The 22,500-nt window shown below is 38.0% G+C and overlaps 1 protein-coding gene across 1 annotated transcript in view; it reads right to left on the bottom strand.

Annotated features, from left to right (window-relative positions):
• The window catches only part of TPD52 (tumor protein D52), a 77,670-nt gene that overhangs the window by 4,999 nt on the left and 50,171 nt on the right, over window positions 1-22,500 (bottom strand). Inside the window, exon 6 of the mRNA XM_060775527.2 lies at window positions 15,527-15,708. Within this exon, the coding sequence (XP_060631510.1) occupies window positions 15,527-15,708 (182 nt within the window). The remainder of the gene's footprint in view (window positions 1-15,526; window positions 15,709-22,500) is intronic.

Genomic DNA, 22,500 nt, shown 5'->3' with positions numbered 1-22,500 from the left:
AGGGAGCCCGCTAAAGGATGCCCTATCCAACAACATTCATTTCCTCTTATTATTTGATCGCTTCTGTTTAATAATAATGTCATCTGAAAAAGTAGGTTTATATCCACAAAAGGTCATGCAAAAATAAAAACCAGTTAGTCTTACAGTTGCTGCTACATTTCTTCCATCCACTTTGCTTTTATATCATAAGAAAAATCACCTATTTATCACTAATAGCTCTCCATTGCAGAACACATTTACAACAATCATTAAGATGACATTTTGCCTTTCTATGATCATCTTTTAAGACTTGTTTTAAAGAAACAGCTCTTTAATAAGCCAGTTGCATGCCTTGTTCATTAATCAAAGTCTTGTTTTGAGGCAACTTTAAAACTTCCAACAATACTGAAGTGGTTCACACCTTGTAAAGGAAAAAGAATGCCATCTTGTCTGAGGAACGGAACTGACAAGAGGAGTCTGTATTCTGCAATGTGCTTCAAGGCAGCTGTAAAGCTGAAATTTCAGTGAATGAATGGATTTGTTCCTAAGCATCCCTGGTGCTTGAATTTCATCTGAATCAGGTCTCACACAAGGGAGCTCAGTGATGATAGGGGCTCCCATCAATGATATCGTTCAGCTTCCTTTGGTCTTGCAAGCTCAGAGACATGTTGGTGCTCCGCTTGCTCCCAGAGGCTCAGGTTGCAACAAGAGACTCAGCAAATGAGCTATGCTACTGGGAACACAATACTAGTGGCTTTCTGTTGTCTTCCAGGTTTAAACCAAGCAAATGTGTACTGCCTACAATTGTTGATGCTTCTATAACTACATGATGTCTCTATTCAAAGAGGAGGATTCTTGGTAGCTGACAGAGCTAGGAAACTACAAACAGCTTTCCTTTGCATTGCTCCCATAGTAAAGACTGGAAGCTCCAATGTTCGTGAGGAATGAATCTACTTTGGATTTTAGTTTAATGTTTAAAGGAGCTCTCCAAGGTTCTGAACCCTACCACTACCATCCTCTGAACTAGGTTCATCACTTCTGATATTGCCTTTAAAAATTAGACTAAATTTTATATCACACTCATTGCTCAATTGACATCACTACTTGTTTCCATTTGGTGGAAAGCTTCACCTTCAGGTCAAAGATTACCCCCCCCCCTTTTAAAAATGTAAACTAAGCACTGCTTTTGCTCTATTTAGTTTACACCTATATAGAGGATAGGCAGGCCTAAAATTTTTGATGCTGGCCAGAGAACTGTGCTGAGTGGGCAGTGGATAAATGTTGAAAATAAATGAATGCATTTGGTTTTTTGGTTTCAGAATTTTTTGGTTTCACCTTTCCTCTGGGGAAAGGTGTCCTATCTTGTTTAAATAGACAGGGGGTTTATAGAATAGCGTTGTTTTTCTTTGCTTTTTTTTTTCTAAGAAGAGATTCACTTCTAGACTTACAGCCATAATTCACATTAAATCTTGAACTTTATAGAATGGGCTTTGATACCAAAAACTTAAACCACTTGACTGCCCAAATTATGTGAAGCATACTTCATAGGATTATCTATTAGAAGAGTATGTTATTAGCCAGGCTTGGTGAAACCATCCACTGCCCACAAAACTACTTGAGATGTACTACATCCGGATGGGGGGTAGACTAGAAAACAAAGACAATACATCATTCACATCTCTGCAACAGTTCCCATTACAGGCAACAGCTTTGGATAACATAGGGAATGGTTAACACCTCTGTGATGTTTGTTTTGCTGTCTGTGTCCCTGTTCAGAAGATTTCACCACAACCACACTTTATGTCCCTCTGAGAATTGTATTTTGAAAAAAAAATGGATCCTGTGGAAACAAGGACTGCTGGTAAAGCTTCAGTGGAGACACATTTTCTCCTTGATAACTTGTTTCAGGAGTGAATTTCCCTTCCAAGGGGTAGATTTCTCTCACTTTCTGTTGCCTGATCGTTCTTAATTCTGAGTCATTTGTAAGTTGGATGTTTGTAACTGCATGCATACTTATTTAGACCACAGAATAATGTACCGTATATTCCGGCATATAAGACGACTGGGCGTATAAGACGACCCCCAACTTTTCCAGTAAAAATATAGAGTTAAGACGACTCCCATGCATAAGACTACACCCGTGTATAAGACGATCTCTGACTTTTGAGAAGATTTTCTTGGGTTAAAAAGTAGTCTTATACGCCAGAATATACTGTAATATTCTTTTAGTAACATCAGTAATTTAGCTTATTTTTTGATGTTTTAAAATATTGATTGATCAGTTGTAAACTATGTGTTTGCTGAATTGTTCCTTTGTATGTGTGTGCCTTTAAATCTCCTGTTGACCTATGGCAATCCTACAAGATGGTTTTCTTAGTTATTTCTTCTGAAATATAGATTACAGTTCCTGGTATTCATTGGTAGTCTACCATTCAAATATTCAACATGGCTGACCTTGCTTAGCTTCCAAGATATTTAAATGTAGACAGCTGTTTAAGAGCTAAATATTTTGCTTTGCTGAGATTCACGATGTTTTCTGAATGTTACTGCATATCAACTCCAGATTGGATCTAGCATTGACTTCTTTGGTTGTAGAAAGGACCAGAACCCAAATGAGCTCCCTTCATAGAAGAAGTGAACAGGATAGCAAATCTACCGGTTTTTCCTTCCCTTGGGGTTTATTTAACATATTTATTCGTTGATATTTTATACATGATCCCATGTTTTTAGCTGCTTTGGGAACCTTGTTGGATTTCTCCAACAAGGTTCCCAAAGCAGCTAAAAACATGGGATCATCCAGTTCATGGAATTCAGTTCCATGAACTGTATTATGTGTACAACCCAAAGTGTTCCATTTATTTGTTCATTTACATGCAACCTCCTTCTTCTTCACAGGAGCCCAGGATAGCGGGCAAATCTTTTTTTAATGGAAGAGTTTAACATTTCCCTCTTCCATTTGATATAATAGGCTTGAATCAAAACATATTTTTCAAACATATGCAAGCACACACACACATCAGGTTTTGATTTGATCTAAAGAAAAGTGGTAGTGAATGGAACTTGAAATAGAAAAAGTGTTAAACCAAAGGAGACATGTAACACTTATGATATGATGTTTCTTGGATAACGAGACAACTTAGAATTTACAAGCCAGCTTTAAAAGCTAAAATAAAACTTAACATAAGTGAAATAATCACTTTAAATTAATTTTACTTTAATTTTAATTAGCCAGGAAAACAAAATAAACTGACTTGACAAACTAGCATCTGAGTAACATTATTGTCATTCCCAAATGCAAAATCAATCGAAGTAGAAAACTGGATGTTAGACAAAAAGAGTTGAAGTCCAACTATTTGTGCTTTATCCACTTGTCTGTGTTTATGGTGGTGGTATTTATGGTATCTTTTATGGTGCAGCCCAGAGAAACGCTTAGCACATACTGGGGACCTAATCCCTGACCTGACTGTCTGCTTCAAGACCAAACTACACTGACACCAGATCCCTCTAAGGAACAGAAGAGGAGCATTTTAATGAATTTAAAATACCATGAAATCCTGTCTCTTTCAAACAGCTGGTCTCTCTCCAAATGGTGATACTACAGTCTTTATTGTTCCAGTGTCTATGAGTGTCCTCCTTCCCTAGCTAGGGTTATCAGCCATTTTATAGTTGAGCACATTCAGGCACACTACACAACAATAGGAAAATTCTATACCCAAGTGTGAAGAAGATTAATTGAGCTTTCGTGTCACTCTTTTGCCACCTCAGAAGGTGTTTGCTGCTTTCCCACAATATCAAATTGTGAGTGTGTGTGTGTACATACCAAACACCTAAGAGATAGCTCATTTCACTTTCGACTGCTTTTTCAAACAAACTTTTCTAAACAAAAGCATTTTATCTACATTTAAGTGGCAGGTGAAATTCAAGCACACCTCTCAATAAAACGAACAGAAAGGCTTTACAATTCAACAAAAGGTCGAGGGAAGTATTGGCAGTACTAGCAATCTAGAAATACCCTTGGGGTAAAGAATTCTTCAGAAAGTTTTCTCACACTTTAACAAAAGAAGGAAAGGAGTGCATATAAAGTGATTTTGTCCACTGATATATTAGAGCCTTACAATCTCTTATTAACACTTTTGGGCATCCAAATCATGTTAACAATTGGTCTCTGATACAGAAGACGCCTGACTTGGAAATCCAAAAGAACATGGTTATTACCTGTTGAAAATGTGCTTTCTGGCCCTCTAAATATATTGTGTAAATTAGGGCATAATTTGAACAGCATTTAATTGATTCAAAAGTTTATTCTGTAACTCTGTAGAAACAGATAAGGTTCACTAATATACAAAAAAAAGCATAGGGAAATTTCAACATTTATCATTTCCTACTCTAGGCTAGATATGAAACAAAATCTAGTTTGTAATTAAATGGCATCACTCTATATTTTATTAATATTTTTAAAATCCTGACAGTTTTAGCTTTAACCAATCTCCTTTCTTTTACTTAACTTCTAAATACATAGTGAAAGGAGTTATGACAATCACTAAAACCTCATAGCTTCCAATTTTACCTCAGCCAAATCTCCTTTGCATTACTCAATAGGCAAAGAGAAAGTATCCAAAGCTATCTAATGTGGTAGGATCACATTATACCAGTACATCAGCAACTACAGAACCCCACAGTGGCGCAATGGGTTATAAAGTCTTGTGCTGGCAGGACTGCTACCTGAAAGATCAGCGGTTTGAATTAGTGAGACTGGGTGAGCTCCCATCTATCAGCTCCAGTTTCTCATTAGAAAAGCCTTCCACAGGATGATAAAACATCCAGGTATCCCCTGGGCAACATCCTTGCAGACGGCCAATTCTCTCACACCAGAAGCGAATTGCAGTTTCTCAACTGTGTGTCTCTCCTGACACACATACACACACAACCCAGAACCAACTAGTGTCTCCTAGTTCAATCCATGAATCTTCTCAAATAACAACACAGCCAATAAAAACCCGTATATATATTTCAAGTTTTATATAGTTCTTTTAGCTCAATATATTTTATCATAGTAAAAAAATACCATACTTTTTCCAGAGTGTTTCAGTCATATGGTTTTACTTGTGAATTTAGCTCATTCAGGATGATGGATCTGGCATATAAAGACCAGAGCTGATTTAGCCTAAGTTATCAAAGGCGTTTTTTTTATTAATAACAGCAAAAAAAACACCATTTTGACTGAACCTCTGTACACTAAGTTTGCACTGGTGAGATATGAAAAGACCTTGGGTCAATGGACTTCATAACTCAGTAACTGAAACCAATGTATTTCTAACAAACCAAAATTATAGTTGACAACAGTTTGTTCAGTTGCCCTGACATGCTACAAGTCTACATTCCAAGGTGCACATCACCCACAACACTCAGTTTGTACTCTTGATTCAGCGATTCAGAAAGAAGCCTAATATAACTTGGTCTGAAACAGAAACCATCCCATTTAATTCAGGTCAGAATCAGAATCTTGATTAAGATTTTCAGATCTTTGTTCCTTTCACCAGTTATCATTGCAAATAATTTAACTTGCTTTCATTAGACGTGTATGCATACTAACTTTCTATGTGGAATTATATTTGCCAGTTTTCATTTTTATATATCCAGAAAGACCGACTAGGTTGAAGGAAACTAAACCAAACAGAATAAGAACTGGCAGGAATTCTTAGAGATAATGTATTCTAATACAGTTTAATGCAGACTCCATATTTGAGGATACAGCTGCAATATCTGCAACAGACCATAGAATCATATGACCATCCAGCCTTTGTTTAAATACTTCCAGCAAAAGAAAATGTACCATCTCCTGAGGAAGCTTGTTCCATTGTGAAACAGCTCTCATTGTTAGGAAATTTTTCCCAATGTTTACTCAAAAATTGTTTCCCTGCAATTTCCACCACTGTTTGTCGTCTGGAGTAACTGAGGACATGTTTGCCCAATCTTCTCCATGAGAGCTTTTCAGATATTTGAACATTGCTACCATGTCTCCCTCTAATCTCATATTTGTGAGATTAAACATAGACATTTACTTCAACCACATCTCATACGACTTAAGTTTCCAGACCTCTTGCTCTCCTGGTGACTCTTTTCTAGCATTCTCCAACACATCAGTCTCCTTCTTGGGTTGGGATGCTTAGAACGTGAGCAAGAACTCCAAATGCACTGGCAATTAATGCAGAAGAGAGTGGAAGTATTAACGTCTCTGACCTGGACAGGTCTGTTTCTGTGCATGCGGTCCCAGGCTGCATTAACTTTCTTTGCAATCATATTGCATTGTTAAGTTATATTCAGCTTGTGATTGACTAAGACAACTAGGTCTGGGTTGTTGTGTGTTTTTCGGGCTATATGGCCATGCTCCAGAAGTCTTCTCTCCTGACGTTTTACCTGCATCTATGGCAGGCATTCTCAGAGTTGTGAGGTTTCACAACCTCTGAGGATGCCTGCCACAGATGCAGGCAAAACGTCAGGAGAGAATGCTTCTGGAACATGGCCATACAGCCCAGGAAACACACAACAACCTAGGGATTCCAGCCATGAAAGACTTTGACAATACAACTAGGTCTGTTTTCCACATGCTGTGCCCAAGTAAGGTCTCCCTTGACAATATTACTGTGCCTCTAATTGTTTTCCTCTTTTACTTTCACCCCAGTATTCTAGCCTATTTAGATTCTTTTGAATTAACATCCTGTGCTCTACAGAGTTGGCAACACCTCCTACCTTGATGCCATTGAAAATTCAATAAGTAGCACCACTACATCCTCATCTAGTTCATTTATACATCAATAGAATTTTCTTGGCATCTGGGTGACTGGGGGGTAAGGTCTGAATAAATCAAAATAGTTAGATATTTTATACCTTGACTCATCACAAATACAAATTGAGACTAATGTCAAGAACTCAGAAAAAGAATAGGACATGGAAGAACAGCTATGGAAAAATAAGGTAAGTAAGATATTCAATATTTAAGCCGGGTTCGTCCATGCCATCTTATTTCCAATTTCTATATGTGATGGTGAAAGCTGGACAGTAAAGGAAATCAGTAAAGAAAGATGACAAAATAATACACTCATTTGAAATTTAGTGCTGCCAGAGATGTCGTGAACTGTAAAAATGACAAACCGAGGGATCTATGAGCCAATTAAGCTTGGATGTTCACTAGAAGTCAAAATGACTAAATTATTGTGAACATATCATGAAATGACATAACTCATTGGAAAAGACAACAATGCCAGGAAAAACTGAATGAAATAGGAGAAAAGGACTGAGATTACAGACAGATAATTTCACTAAGAAAATAATAATTTGCCAACCTTAGCAGCGCTGTTAATAATAGAGTCATCTTTGAGGGCTCTCATTTGAAGTCAACTTGATAACAATTAACAACAATACACTGTAGGGCAGTGGTTCTCAACCTGTGGGTCCCGGGTGTTTCTGCCTACAACTCCCAGAAATCCCAGCCAGTTTACCAGCGATTAGGATTTCTAGAATTTGAAGGCCAAAACATCTGGGGACCCACAGGTTGAGAACCACTGCTATAGGGGCTTTTCACAAGATTTGTTCAGATTTCCTACTTTCTTCTAGGGCTGAGAGAGTGCAATTTGCCCAAAGCTATCAAGTAAGGTTCCATGGCTGAGCAGGGAATTTCAGACTGCTCTCCTCACTGTTTCTTCATACAATGCATAGCTGGAACAGTGAATACAATGCCAGAAGGTGGAGTGATGCTACCAGCTTAGGTGACTTTATTTGGACTGTCTCTGGAGGATGACTATATATCACCTCTGGCATCAGTATGCTTTCATTTTTTATTACATGGAATAAGTCAAGCAGGTCAATTGGACTCAAATTTCAGATACAGAAAGTATGTAGTGAAAGACTTGTTCAATATCGTAAGACTCTCAAAAGGAAAACAACTATCCATTATTTTTCAGGCCTGGTCAACATCTTGTTTCCTCCTCCCACCCCCAAAGTTTTTATTTATTTATTTACTTACTTATTTACAAACAAATATTTATATTCTGCCTTTCTCATCCCAAAGGGGACTCAGGGTGGATCACAGTACACATATATGGCAAAAATTCAATGTCAATTATACAATGACAAGACAGACGACAGAAAGAGGTATATATAGGCTTTCCCAACATTACATAAATTTTCCAAAGACAATTAAAAAGAAAACAACACACCAATAATTAGAACACGACATTTTTGTATTCTCATTGCTATTCAGATCACTTGAAACACTGGACAAATCAGAAAGAAAACAAAAACCTACAGTAGTAATATATATTAAATAGTAATGTTCAATCTCCATTAATTTTACATAATATATCATGGCAATAAATGTATAAATATGTAGAATTGCACTGGAACTTAGATCAGTCAAAATTATTTATAAAATAGGTTTTGTCAGATGTCAGCACAGAAGTGGGAAAACTGAACATCTCTAAACCTGCCAAACCATATTTAACACACACAAAAAGGACCTGTACTGGCAGTGTGGCTGGGCCCAGTTTTGAATGCATTCACTCATTGGGGGAAAGAATGGGATGGGATGGGAGAACAGGAATAGGTGGAGTGAATGGTGAATGAGTTACTGGGATGTATCGAGGCAGTATCATGACAGTAAGAGCAGCTGCAGCAGCTTTTTTCTATTGCCTTTTGCCCTCTCCTCATTGCTGCCACTCTGCCCGCTTGCCCTGGGCAGGAAGGTAATGGCGCTTCATGCAATTGCCCAACTGGCTTCATCATTATTATTCTTCCAAAATCTAATAATGAGGTTTGCTCTTTAAGGCCTTTGGACTAGACCAAGAGTAAGCCTCTTACATGTTGATATGTTCCAATTCCCATAATTACCAGTATCAGAGCAAATGTAAGGTGATTAAGAAGTCAAACATATAAATTGCAGTAGATGTGTGAGGCCTAACAGAGATTGATTGCAATTGAAATTTACTACTAAAGAGAGCTACTAACTGTGTTTATTTTGCAATGGTAAAAGTAATTCAACTGTTCTACTACAATTCTAAATTTTTGGCTTTCTTGGGATTTTTTAATATGGAAAAGCTGAGTATCTTAATGAAAATCATGATCCATTAATAAATGCTCTAAATTGAATGAAGGTACTAAGGAGCCCTAGCTTCCAGCTGGAAGGAAAAATGTATTTATGAAAATGTAGAAGTAACATAAGCACGAAAACAAAAAGTACTTCAAAATATACATTCATGGTTCACATATCTTTCTAATATATTTGTATTGGGAAATTTATTTGTCCATGTTGAATTTTATTAATACATGAACAAACATGGGCCACAGTGATGGTTGACTCTTCTCATTCTTAATGCAGTGCCAAAACGATGACAATCTTGGAAGAGAATAATCACGTATCAAGGTGATTAACTGCTCCAGAAACAGTCTGACTTCTACAATTTGAAATGGTTTTGGCTAATCTTGAATATCTGTTACCTTTTCTCTCCAAAAGCAAGTCTCGTTCAACACCAAAAATTTTATTAAGCCCTGAGGAAATGGCATTTTAAAACATCTGCTTTTAACTTTCCTAAAAGCATACTCAACATGTTTTTTTTTCTTTTTTTACTACAGAAAGATTTTCAACTAGTACAATGTGTGCCAACCTTATATTATACTAAAAGGCAGGCAGTCACCATAAAAATAATTTACAGCCAGGAATGTCATTACCACCCAGCACACTTGCTGCTTAACAATTTAAGCCTATGCATAAAACACTTTAAACACTGAGCGCCTATGAGCTTAATATAAAGGGACGATGTAACATACATGGATGCCACAGCAGTTTGTCAGTTATGAGAAAAGCAAGTGACAATGGGTATAATATAAAAAGAGGTAGGGAAACAGGAAAGGAAACATACTCTCCAAACTCACAATAATTTTATGGTAGACTAAATGTAGAATTACAAAACAAACCTACAGCAATGGAAAAATGCTGAAAACTGTAAGACTAGATTTACATCAATGGCCACAGCTATTTTTCTCTTACATGCATAAAAGTATCTACCTTGTTGACCTGTCAGTCTCACTAATCCATCCTCTACTTCCACTCAATATTATTAAAGTCAAGCTTTCAAGGGCCTAGACACAGTAGAGAAAATCACATACTTTTCCCCCTTAGGGCGGTAACCAGATGTCAATAGCTGCAGCTGTGACTACATAATTACCTGTTTGCATTAACACAGACCACAGTTTAGATTTAATAGGTTGGATGACAATGCAGCAAAATGCATTTACCCTATGATTACCCCTTTTCAAACATTCTCTCGCTCGCAACTTCGACCCTGGGAACATTGCAGGCGCAGACTTGGGTCAATAAGAAACATTGGCCGGCACAATAGGCCTTGCCTCAAACAGCGCTGTTGACAGACACCAGCACAAAGGAAGTGAATAGAGTCCCCCTCAGTTCTCACACAGAGCGAAGAATGAGTCAGTGTACTGCTGCTTTGGTGCTCTGTTTGTACAGTGTATACAGCTTTTGTCCTCAGCCACTGTTCCTGGCTCAACGGGGGCTAAAGAGCCTAGGAAGTGAAGGAGGAAGAATGGCTCTACACTCTCTCCTGCAGCCAACTGAATATCTATGTGCGCATGACAAGGTCAAATGAGAAGCCCAAAGTCACCAGTTGACTCTCTCCCACCTTCATTACTCCCGCAGCACCTCTGCTTTTCTATTAAACCTCCAGCTGTAGGGAGCTGGAACCATAGGCTGTGAGCTTCAGATCCATTTTGGTGAAAATTTATTGGAGGGGGTGGATTTCCTGTCAACCCTAACACTTCAGTACATCATTGCATTGTTAACTATCTGAAAACTGAAACTTCTAAAGGCATGAACGTCGTAGAATCATAGAGTTGGCAGAGACGACAAAAGACATCCTGCTTCTGCCACACAGGAATGTCCAATAAAACACTTCCAACTGACGGCCATTGACGTTTGTCTAAAACCTCCAGAGAAAGAGATCTACCACACTCTGAGGCAGTATATTCCACTATTGAACAACTGACCTTGAGGAAGTTCTTCCTAACCTTTGGGTGGAATCTCTTTTTCTACAATTTGAATCCACTGATCCATGTCTTAGTCTCTAGAGCAGCAGAAAAGAGGCTTGCCCCCTCTTCAATATGATCATTTCAAGTATTTAAATGTGGCTATCATGTTTCCTCTTAATCTTCTTATCCATGTTAGTGTTATAGTTCAGCCTGTGATTGTGTCTGATGTCAATGGGGATGATGGTTTTTCTGAGCCTGAGCTTTCAAGTACTGGCCTTGCTGAAAGGTCTGAGGTTTCAAGTCTTGAAAATGAATGGAATGTTTCTCCTGTAGATTCTGAAGGTCAGATTCCTAAAAGGGCCCACAGCAGCCTTTCTCTGGGGAACTATCTTCTGAGCATGAATTGTCAGGTACAGAAGTTAATGCGATAGAAGGCAAAACTTTTGTAAACTAGGGCAGAGTGCCCAAGCTCGCCGAAGGTCAGCCCATTTATTAGAAAAGATAGAGAAGAAATCCTTATCTGGTTGTAAAGGTAAACAAAATATGTTCCTTTCACTTCATGAGACAGAAAAAGCTTTAAATGAGACGGGGAAAGGTTTTTAGATTAATCTGGGCAAAGCTGGAATTTCATGAACATCTTGTTTCCAAGGGGATTTCTAGTTTCATGTTTCAAGTTTGCGAAGTTTCTGTTCTGTGTCTTGGAATTCCATGTTGTCTTGGTTCTCTCAATTTAGCATCATAATCGTCCTCGTCATCGCCCTCCACCAGACCGGACCCTGGAGGGTCTCGTCAACGCCCTTCAGCAGGTCGTGGCAGCTCGTTGATTTGTTGTTTGTTCGCTTTGGCATTGAATGTTTGTCACTCTGTTATTTTTGTTGTAAACCGCCCTGAGTCCCCCTGGGGATATGATGATGATGATGATCATCATCATCCTTGGAACCTGTGTTTTTACCTTTGTACCTTGAAGTGTATGGACTATCTAGTATCTTTGTACTATACTGTTTTGGGCAATACTGTTTCTACCATTTTTACTGCTTTGCTTACATATATCCTTCAATAAACTGCTTGCTGATTTTACTGAACTGGTGTGTTGATTAAATAGAGTTGTTCCTGCTCTGGAATACAAGTTAGGAGAGCAATAAGTCAAAAGAGAGGGAGCAGAAGAATGATATAAGCAAACTTCAATGTGAAGAATGGTCCCTAGCATGGTCCTTAAAAATTTCGCAGAGACACACTGTTAACAATTAAATGTTAATTAGAATTTAAACTGATTAGTCTTCTTGACATTTAATTACACACTCATGTCCTCTTTCAAGTTCTGATCCACACTTGGTTCAATTAAATAGTACATGTGTGTTAAATCAATTGTGCTAGACTCATATTGTGCGACAGAACCAGTGTGGTAGAGAGCCAGTATGGTGTATTGGTTAATTCTGACAGACTAGGGTTCAAATTCCCTCTCAGTCATGGAAAACCATTAGACGATCTTAAGCAAGTCACATACTATCAGCCTCATAAATGGCATAAAATCCCCTGAAGAAATCTGGCCAAGACAGTTGGCTTCACCCTAGGTAGCATTGTATATATGTACCAGTATATGCAACTGAAGTATTTGGTTGTAACTAAATTGTTCATCAAACATAATTCTGATAGATCCAGATTGACACTTACTCCAAGAGTAAAATCCTAGGGGAAAAGGGCGACGGTATAAATAAAGCAATACAACACAATACAGTCTTGTTCACAAAGACTGAATTGTCCATACCACTAAATAGACATACTGCAAAAAATGTTTACAAACGTATGGTCCTGCCAATTTGGCTGATACAGCTTTTGTGGATTAGTGAACCACAAAAAGTAGCATCTCCTGAATTAGTGGTTGAAAATAACTTCTGCATAACGAAGTGGGTGGCAAACACAAAGTACACCAGAAGCATCTAAAAGGATAATACAAAGTCCACAATAGATACAGAGTTATAATTTCAAAAGTATATCCTACTATAAATAGTTGTGAGTTATTTGCTGAAAAAATGCACAGATTCAGCTTGCAAACATACGGCTACTGTGTGTGTGTGCTATAAAAAAGCTGTCTACTGTTTAATGGTAGACACACTGGCACCACATGCATTGTTTGGACTAAGAGCCATGCTGAACAGCACTATGTAAAAGCAACACTAAAAATGCTGCCTCCTTGAATTTAACCTTCTTCAAATATAAATAGAAGTTCCTTTACATTTCCATGACACATGGTAATGGGTCCAGGAGAAAAAAAGTATCTTGCCAAAGATAGCTTTCTGGCTTTTAAGTTGTTTGTGGGTAGAAAGATGACACGTTTGATTTTTCAACAAAAAACATGAAGCAAACTACTCAATTCACTGAAGCGGTAACATTTTTACAAGAAAGAGAGTGCTGTGTGTTGTTGTAGGTTTTTCAGATTGTAAGGCCATGTTCTATAAGCATTCTCGCTTGACATTTCGCCTGCAGCAAACTTCACAACCTTTGAGGATGCTTGCCACAGATGCAGGCAAAACGCCAGGAGATAATGCTTCTAGAACATGGACATACAACCCGAAAACCTACATCAACGCAGTGATTCCAGCCATGAAAGCCTTTGACAATACAAAGAGAGTGCCATTCTTATAAAAAGTGTGAAAAACACATTTCTTTCTGTAAATGCAGTAAGTCCTCATGCTAGACAAGAGAAAACACCATACACAAACCAAATGCAGCATCACATTTTTAATGAAACACAGAGAGACACTGAATAATCTGGATTATTATAATTTCGTTAGATCAAATGAAACCTGCATCAGGCCTGTATTCCCATATGCAATTCTTTTGTTACCATTTCACTCATGTGTCTGTGCACAGAAAGAAAAAAGGATCTGCAATTAACCATAGCTTCTTGATCCCTACAACCACAAACTATAGTTAACAGCTTCCAAAGAAGCCAGATTCAGACATTAAACCAGGCATGGGCAAGCTTTGGCCCTCTAGGTGTTTTGTGACTTCAACTCCCGCAATCCCTAACAGGCTGCCTGCTGTTAAGAATTGTGGTAGTTGAAGTCCAGAACACCTAGAGAGCCAAAGCTTGCCCATGCCTGCATTAAACTGTAATTCTATATCTAGTATTGTACTAATACTTATTTTATTCTTTGCTTTGGACTTGACTATTTTTTATATTCATTTTGCATGTCATTTACAAAATGCATTTTATAAAGCAGCCAACTAATAACACAAATAAATAAAATAACTATGCTCCTGATTCATTTGCTCACTAACACAAGTAAATGGGCACAATTGAGCAAAGAACTACATGCAGATTATACAGAGTGGGTTATTAAGCTTTGTTGTTTGACCTGTCACCACAATTAATCATCATTAACTTGTCACTGAATAATACACACCCTGTAAAACAAGCAAGAGAGTGGGCTACCTTGGGAATTGAGACACAAAATTGTCTCAAGGTGTATGACTACTTCAGATCCTGTTGGAAAAGAAGCTTAAGACATATTATAACTGAGCCAACAGCCAGCAGTGTGGCATTCCTAGATAAGTGGATTTGGGAGGAAGGTACCATGTCACTTCATTGAGCAAAAGCAGCCATTATCAGAATTATTTCAATCGATTTCATTCTTTTAATCTCCTTTCTGCTGCCCAATGTTCAAACTTCCTTGTCTCCCTGAAGCATATGAAACCTCCTCCAAAGCAACAATCACATCTTGGTATGAAGTCTTCGCCCCTTCTAAAAAATATGTCTTTCTACCAAGCCTGTTTATCCCAGTTTTCCCTATTTTATAGTTATCACACACTCCTCTGTCCTTGAGCCCTTTTATGGTGCCTTATTATCTCATGCTATTCCATTTAGAAATTGGAAGGTCACGCAGCACCAGCATGAAGCACCCTTAGTCTGAGACACAGGAGTGATGAAGAAGAATACAGAATGTCCTGCTTTGCCATAGATCAATATCCATGGTTTCACTTACCCATGCTCCAAAAATACCCCACACTCAAAGTGTTAGTAGGCCTGTCCAGTGCAATTCTGTGTTATGCTTCCAGCCAAAACATTGTCAAAATATAGGATTCATTATTATCCACTCTTTCAGATATCCACTTAGGGTCTTTGAACATATCCCCAAAGAGGACATACTGAACTGAACAATGACTGGCTATTTTGGCTCCTCTTCCTCTGCAGTCCAGTAAGGGCAAAAAGGCAATTCTACAGGTATGTGGCTACATTAGGCAACAGTGTGAAATTGTTTATTCATCTTTCTGTTACTTAGTGAGGTACCTATTCTAACATGAAATATAATAATATTCTATTGTTCATTGCCCTGGAAGGAGAAGGAACAATCCAGTGTTTGAGAAAGTCTAAAACAAAAGAAGTACTTTGGTTTTCAAATATTAAAATATGAAGACCAATCATTCAACAGTTAAGAGTTACACAGAGACTTCCACTACAATGCATAAACATTCTGCTCTCATCACACATCATAGCCGTGCTACTTACTTGCCATCTACCTCAGGTCGCTTGCATACACAGTGAAATTTGGCACCAAAATCTATATAGAGATCATCTTCTACAATGTGAAAAATTTCTCCAAGGACAATTTTGTCTTTGGCGGGTCCCATCTGTATTAAAGGAGAGCGTCTTAACATGGATGCAAAAGTTTCTGCACCCTTGGAATGCATCTAAGAACAAAAAGAAAGAAAGAAAACATTTTAAGAATGCTAGCACCTATTTCATGAGGCATTGTGTATTTTTTCACATAGAAAAGAATGATTGTTTAGACTTTTGCTTACTTGGCATGTCTTTATCTCAAGCCACCTGTGTCTCTAAACTAGAGATGATAAGCTGTAGCTTGATGTGGTATTTTAAAGATCCATCCATATTTTACCAAATAATTAGCTGGTGCTTTGTTTTGACCTACTACTGAGTTGGGAGAGGAGGCATGAGTACTTAAACACCCACAAAATGGCTAAATGGGGTATCAAAACTGTCATGCAAATCTTTTGCATTGCTAAGTATACCTGTGTGATAAGTTCCACAAAAATCAATGGGATGCTTACTTTGAATACAGAATGCTTCAAAGTATTCAAAGCATGAAATTATTCAGACTTTGTATTCTCTACAAGAGCAACTCTACTTGAAAGACTTTTTTTAAATCATACTCAGTACAAAGGTAGGACATAAAATAATCGTTCCCTTTTCTCAAATGTAGATGCTTGTTTAATTTTGTATAGTCTGATAAAATACCAGTATCACTTCCAATTAGGAAAAAAGCATATGCACTGTGCATGTTATCATGAGCAACATGTGTCTATTTTGCCCTAGATTCAAATAACCTATCCAAAGAATCTTTCTTTTAAAGCATAAAATAGCATAAACAGAGATTTGAAAAGTTGCTTTTCTATTATTATATCTCCCAGGATCTCCCAGTTAGATGATGTGACAATATTATCTGGGAGGTGATGGGAACTAACTCCCTCTCCTAATAACCTAAAGCAGAATAACCGGTAAGAATGTTTCTAGCAAACATGAAAGATAAATTCACCGTTTTTCCAATGAGTGATGATTTCTTAAGAAAACAGTATGGATAATATTTAGATATCTAGCTGTCTTGCTAATGATTTAATATGTTTTTGGAGCACACATCAACACAGAGATGGAAAAGTTCAAAATCTGAACTCAAGATATAAAAGGAGCCGCCGTTACTGTCAAAAGGTACTTGATGATGAAAGAACAACAGCAAGCCCTCCGATTTCATGAGTGATAAGGGTGCAAGACTTCTTTGAAAGAAGAAAACCACAAATACAATTTTTTTAAAAAACTGATTAAATACTTAGGTCCCCAGGCACAGTCCTATGGTCAACCTCCATTGGAGGCTGGTCACAAAATTACCTGGAGGATCTACCAACACCTAGAGAGGTGTTCTTGCTAAAAATATCTAGGTCCATGAATCTATTCTCTATAAACATTTTTTTCAGTGGAGCTTAACAAAGGCCTGCACTAGACTAGTGGACCTAGAGATTGCTAAAGGAAATCAAATTTGCAAATAAACCTGGAATTCTGGAGGGCAGACTTTCAATATATAAATCTCTCTTTAAACTTCTATCTCAATAATAAACTTTCAATTCAGAATATTATTACATAACACAGGAAAGTAGAAAAATGTTGTGAATCCTAAATACTCCCTAACAGTAGACAGGATAGCGAAGTCAATCTTAAACAAGTGACAGTTATAAGGTGCGGTTCTCTCTGATATTCAGATAGTGATGTCGATCCGTTCAAGTAAGTTACAGCACTTAGATCATTTATTTAGCACACTGAACAATTTTACATGACACACTTTTGGTAAGAATGTGATGTAGAGATTTCCAGAACATTCTTGATCCAAATTCTGAGTAATCAGGAAGAAAACTTGAGGAGGGTAAAAGGAAGCTTTTCCCCCAAGAGAGACACAGAATGAACCAAGTGTGTTAAAGATACGCGTGGGAGTTAGGAAAACCTGCATGCTTGAGGGCCCTTCTACACAGCCATATAACCCAGAATATCAAGGCAGAAAACCCCACAATATCTGCTTTGAACTGGGTTATCTGAATCCACACTGCTATATATTCCAGTTCAAAGCAGATAATGTGGGATTTTATTCAGCTGTGTGGAAGGAGACTGAGTCACTGGATTTTCCTTCACTGTTTAGAAAGAATTTTGATTTTTTTTCTGTTTTTCAGATAACACAGCTGCTTCAATAATCATTTGATCCACAGGAAATTAGCATCAAAAGAGAGAGTTTAAATGGTATGTTTTATCATGCAATATTTACACTAGGGAAATTACATTATAGTCCTGTTCAAAAAAGTACGAGCTTGTCTTTCTCTTTTGCATTCCTCTACTTCTTAAACATCAAGCCTTTCTAATTAAAGATGAAGATGGGTACATTTCACACAATACAAAATTTCTTATCAATAGCTAACTTGAAGCAACAGCTTCTAATGAGTGCTGATGCATTGGCTGTCACTGGTGTGTATTTTGCCTGGCCACTAATGCAATTTTATAAAGCATGCAAAGCTTCTTGCAAAACATGAATGATAGTTTGAGGAGGATAAACAAGGTGATGCCCTCAAAGATCCCATTTATTGTCACCCCAGTAGACAACAAGACAATTAGAACACAGGCAGTCCCCAAATTACAAACAAAATAGGTTCCGTAGGTTTGTTCTTAAGTTGTATGTAAGTCGGAATACTCACATTTTTAAGTGTAATTCCAAGTGTGTGTGGTGTGTGTATGTTTGGATAACATAGGCAGGTAAAGGTAAAGGTTGTCCCGACATTAAGTCCAGTCATGTGTGATTCTGGGGTGTGATGCTCATCTCCATTTCTAAGCCGAAGAGCCAGCGTTGTCCATAGACACCTCCAAGGTCATGTGGCTGGCATGACTGCATGGAGCGCCGTTACCTTCCCGCTGGAGCGGTACCTATTGATCTACTCACATTTGCATGTTTTCGAACTGCTAGGTTGGCAGAAGCTAGGGCTGACAGTGGAAGCTCACGCCGCTCCCCGGAATCAAACCTGTGACCTTTTGATCAACAAGCTCAGCAGCTCAGTGCTTTAACCCACTACGCCACTGGGGGCTCCCTTGGATAACATAGGGAAGGGTTAATATTTATGTGGTGTTTGTTTTGATTTCTGTGCCCCTGTTCAGAAGATTACACCTTTGTTTCTGCTTCTGTGAGAAATGGGTTTTGAAAGATTTAGCTTGATATGGAAACAAGGATTGGTGAGGAAGCCTTTCAGACGTGAATTGTCCTTCCGAGAAAGTAGATTTCTCTCACTTCCTATTGTCTCACCTCCATTCTTAGCTACGAGTCACTTGCAAGTTGGATTTTTATAACTTGGGGGGCTGTCTGTGTAGGAAAGGAATCATAGTTCTGTAATTTTGGGTAATGTGGATTCACTGGGGCCAATAAAAGGGAAGGGAAAGACAAGGAACCTATCTGACGTCAAAGTGACTATTTCTGGGGTTAAAAAGCCACATGTGAGACACCAAATAAGGCCACAAGCTTAAAATGCACAATGGAAGAGACTTATTACACAATAGGGATTGGCACTGTATTTGCTTTCTAAAGATGATCAAATGATTAATGCCTTGCATAAGAATTGGACCAAATACCTAGTCATAATTTTAATGTCAGCAAGTCAAATAGTATGTACAGTAGTGCATACAGAATTAATGGAAAGACACATATAAATGTCACCACAATTTAAAATACAAGGACAAGCAACAAGTCAAGGGAAGACAAATATTAATATTATCCTGCTTTATATGAATGAACATATAATCCTTTTCACCTTAAACATAAGCAAAAGTCACTTGTCAGTGAACTGAAAAAAATAAACAAATCACCATCAAGTTAGCTAATAGAAATTGGTTTTTATCTTAGAAACTCTTTGGCTTATCTTACAAAAGATATCTCTGAAGATACTAGCATGCACAAATATATGTATTTATGTACACAGATTGGGAGCAAATAAAGTTAATAACGTGAGAACAGAAAGTAATGAGAATACAAATATAGCCTGGCTTTTGGAGTACAAATACAAGGTACACTCTGAACATCTGTTGAAGCATGAAGCCTGGTGCTGAAACACAAAAAACAGAGGCCAGCCCAAACCACTCCTGATCCTTGTTAGCATTGTTTCAGAAATAGAAGCCGCAACACTTAGAAGTGCTAGCAGAAAAGCAAACAGGAGCCACAAAAGTTGGTAAATTATTTCAGGACAGCAATTCAACTAACCGGTAGCTAGCCTATCCTTGCCAAATTATTGTTATTTTCCCAGAAGTTACATGTTAGCCCTAACACGTTACTTAAAGAGCAGTATCATAGTAAATGTATTGCTTTTCTGTTATTCTATTTTCAAAAATACTCTTTATCATCAAATGACTTTCCAAAATCAGAAGCAAGATATATGCATTTGTATGCATTATTATTATTATTCTTCTTATTAACGTTATTTCTATCCCACCTTTCTCGACCCAAAGGCGACTCAAGGTGGCTTTATGCAAAAATGTAATGATGTTACCAGTTTTTAAGCTATTCCACACAAATAATGTTATCACACTTGAGCCCGGATCCATTTTTAGCTGTTTCCTTCAGCCAATCTGGCTTCTTCGGTTAGTTCAGGTGTTCATAACGGCAAGGGCCCATCCATCATGGATTCCCATCTGTTACGGGACCACATGGCAGCCAATCTTGGCTCCTCCTCCTCTACTTGGCATCAGAGCTTAATCTTTTTGATTTTATTTTATTGATTCTTTTTATTTAATGGGACTGACTGGGAGTTGGGGATGTGCGGGATGGGGGGGTAGGATGCGAGTGCAGGGGTTTAGGAAAGTCACATTTTTAGCTTCTTTTCTCCTTCCCTTCCTCTCCTTCAAATACTTCTAAAAGAAAATAATTATTAATAATCTCAACAAACAAAAAGGAAACCCTCATTATCTGAAAACTACTAACACCTAGTTAGTTACCTCTCCTCTAGAGTAGAAAGTAGAAACAGCTTTAAGGAAGCATTAAATCTGAAGCAAAAAGCAGAATGTCTGCAGTAAAGAAAAAGAGAGCTTTTTTAAGGAAGCCCAGGGAGGACAGCTCCAGGTTATTGTTCTTCCTTCCATGGGTCTCCTTAAAATGACTTGAATGGAAAGCTGCATGACTGCTGCAGGGAGAGAAAGTGCGTGCCACTCCTTTAGAGTAGAAACAACTTTAACAAAGTATTAAACCTGGTCTCCTCTACAGACGAAAGGGAAAGGTTTGCAGAAAGATCTTAGCTCTGATGTTTTAATCCAGGTCTTAATGAAGGGTATGGAAGGGGAGCCTGTGGGAAGTCTCCCCCATAATGGGCTGGATAGGGTGTTTTCTTAACCCCGTTGCTGACATCAAGGCTTCCTTGAAGGAAAAAAAGAACAGACAGGGGAGTCTCATAAGTTCCCCACTGCCGCCAACGGGTAGATCTAGCTGCATTTATCAGCTATGGACAGAAAATAGCTATCTGGCTATTCACCCATTTTTAGTAGGGAACGCGAAAATGGATACGGGAGTCTATCGGTATCCAACCAGCAGAGACGGATTGAGGTTCATTCCAAATGCACAAACCTTGTTATTATACTGTTACCTCCATAGAGTACAAATCAATGTGCTTGGAAGTTAATTTCTAGGATGTTTTAGAAGTAAATTAAACTAGAAACAAAGTCACCACAAATTAAAAATTCTAAACATATTAAAAGGGAAACATGAAAATGCAAACTTAATTAAATTATCAGTTAAAGGTTTTAAAATCAACGTTTTCACAATTGAAGTTATTCAACCTTTCTCAAACTAGGCAGCATCAACAGAACAGGAAGGTGTGTATGAAAAGGCAGGATGTTAAAAAGCATTGAAAGCAGGAATATCCAACCTTTTAACTTTCTGGGTCACACTGAAAGAAGACTTGTCTTGGGCCACACATAAAATACACAAACACTGATAAATACTTTCTTTTAAATTCAGAAATATCTGGCAACTATTGGTTCATGGCACTGACACTGAACTGCAGAAAAGCAGTAGCATAACTCTACATTAAGGCTAGAGAATATGTAGCCTCCCAAAGGATTTGGGACTGCAAGTTCTAGTCAGGACAGCTATTGGTGAGAGAGTACAGCAGCCCAACGTTTGTAGAGCCAAGCATTCACAGCCCTATTTTCAATTATCCTAACCAAATGGAGTAAATCAACAACCTAAGGCAGAAATGGCTGTCTCATAAGAAATTGTTCATAAATACCACAGAAACCACTTGGAAGGGCATGTAGAACAGTCTTTTCAGATAATACTGTGATAGTGGGAGCCGAAGCATAATGGACATCAGCACCACAAAATTGCTGAAAATGACTTTTTTCAAGGAAATTGCTTATGGTTAGGATCTCTTTAGCAATGATGAAACTATGTTATGCATGTTTACCAAAAGTAGTCTTCTCTCAGTGACTAAAGCATTTTGTAGCAGTAACAGAACCCACAACCAATGTGATAATGTCCCTCTTTTTGTTTGTAAGCCTCTTTCAAGGATTGTAGTTTTAAGCATAAGACCAGTGGGGAATTCTCTCCCAATTTCACAGATACGTCAAGAGAATGGAATATTGTCCTGTATGAGCTGCAATACACAATATTACCAGCTAAAGCTATAATTTTATGTATGTTGACTAAGGAAAAGAGGAACCCTAGTGCACACAGCATGATACAGTAGACCAGTGGTTCTCAACCTGTGGATCCCCAGGTGTTTTGGCCCACAACTTCCAGAAATCCCAGCTAGTTTACCAGCTGCTAGGATTTCTGGGAGTTGGAGGCCAAAACATCTGGGAACCCACAGTTGAAAACCACTGCAGTAGACTGTCAGTTAACCAGAACTCAGACAACCAGAACTCTAAACCAATCAGCAAAAAATCAAATAAATGATACT

The sequence above is a fragment of the Anolis sagrei genome, chromosome 4, assembly GCF_037176765.1.
Source record: "Anolis sagrei isolate rAnoSag1 chromosome 4, rAnoSag1.mat, whole genome shotgun sequence".
Taxonomy (NCBI): Eukaryota; Metazoa; Chordata; class Lepidosauria; order Squamata; family Dactyloidae; genus Anolis; species Anolis sagrei.
This window is presented reverse-complemented; position numbering and strand designations above follow the sequence as displayed.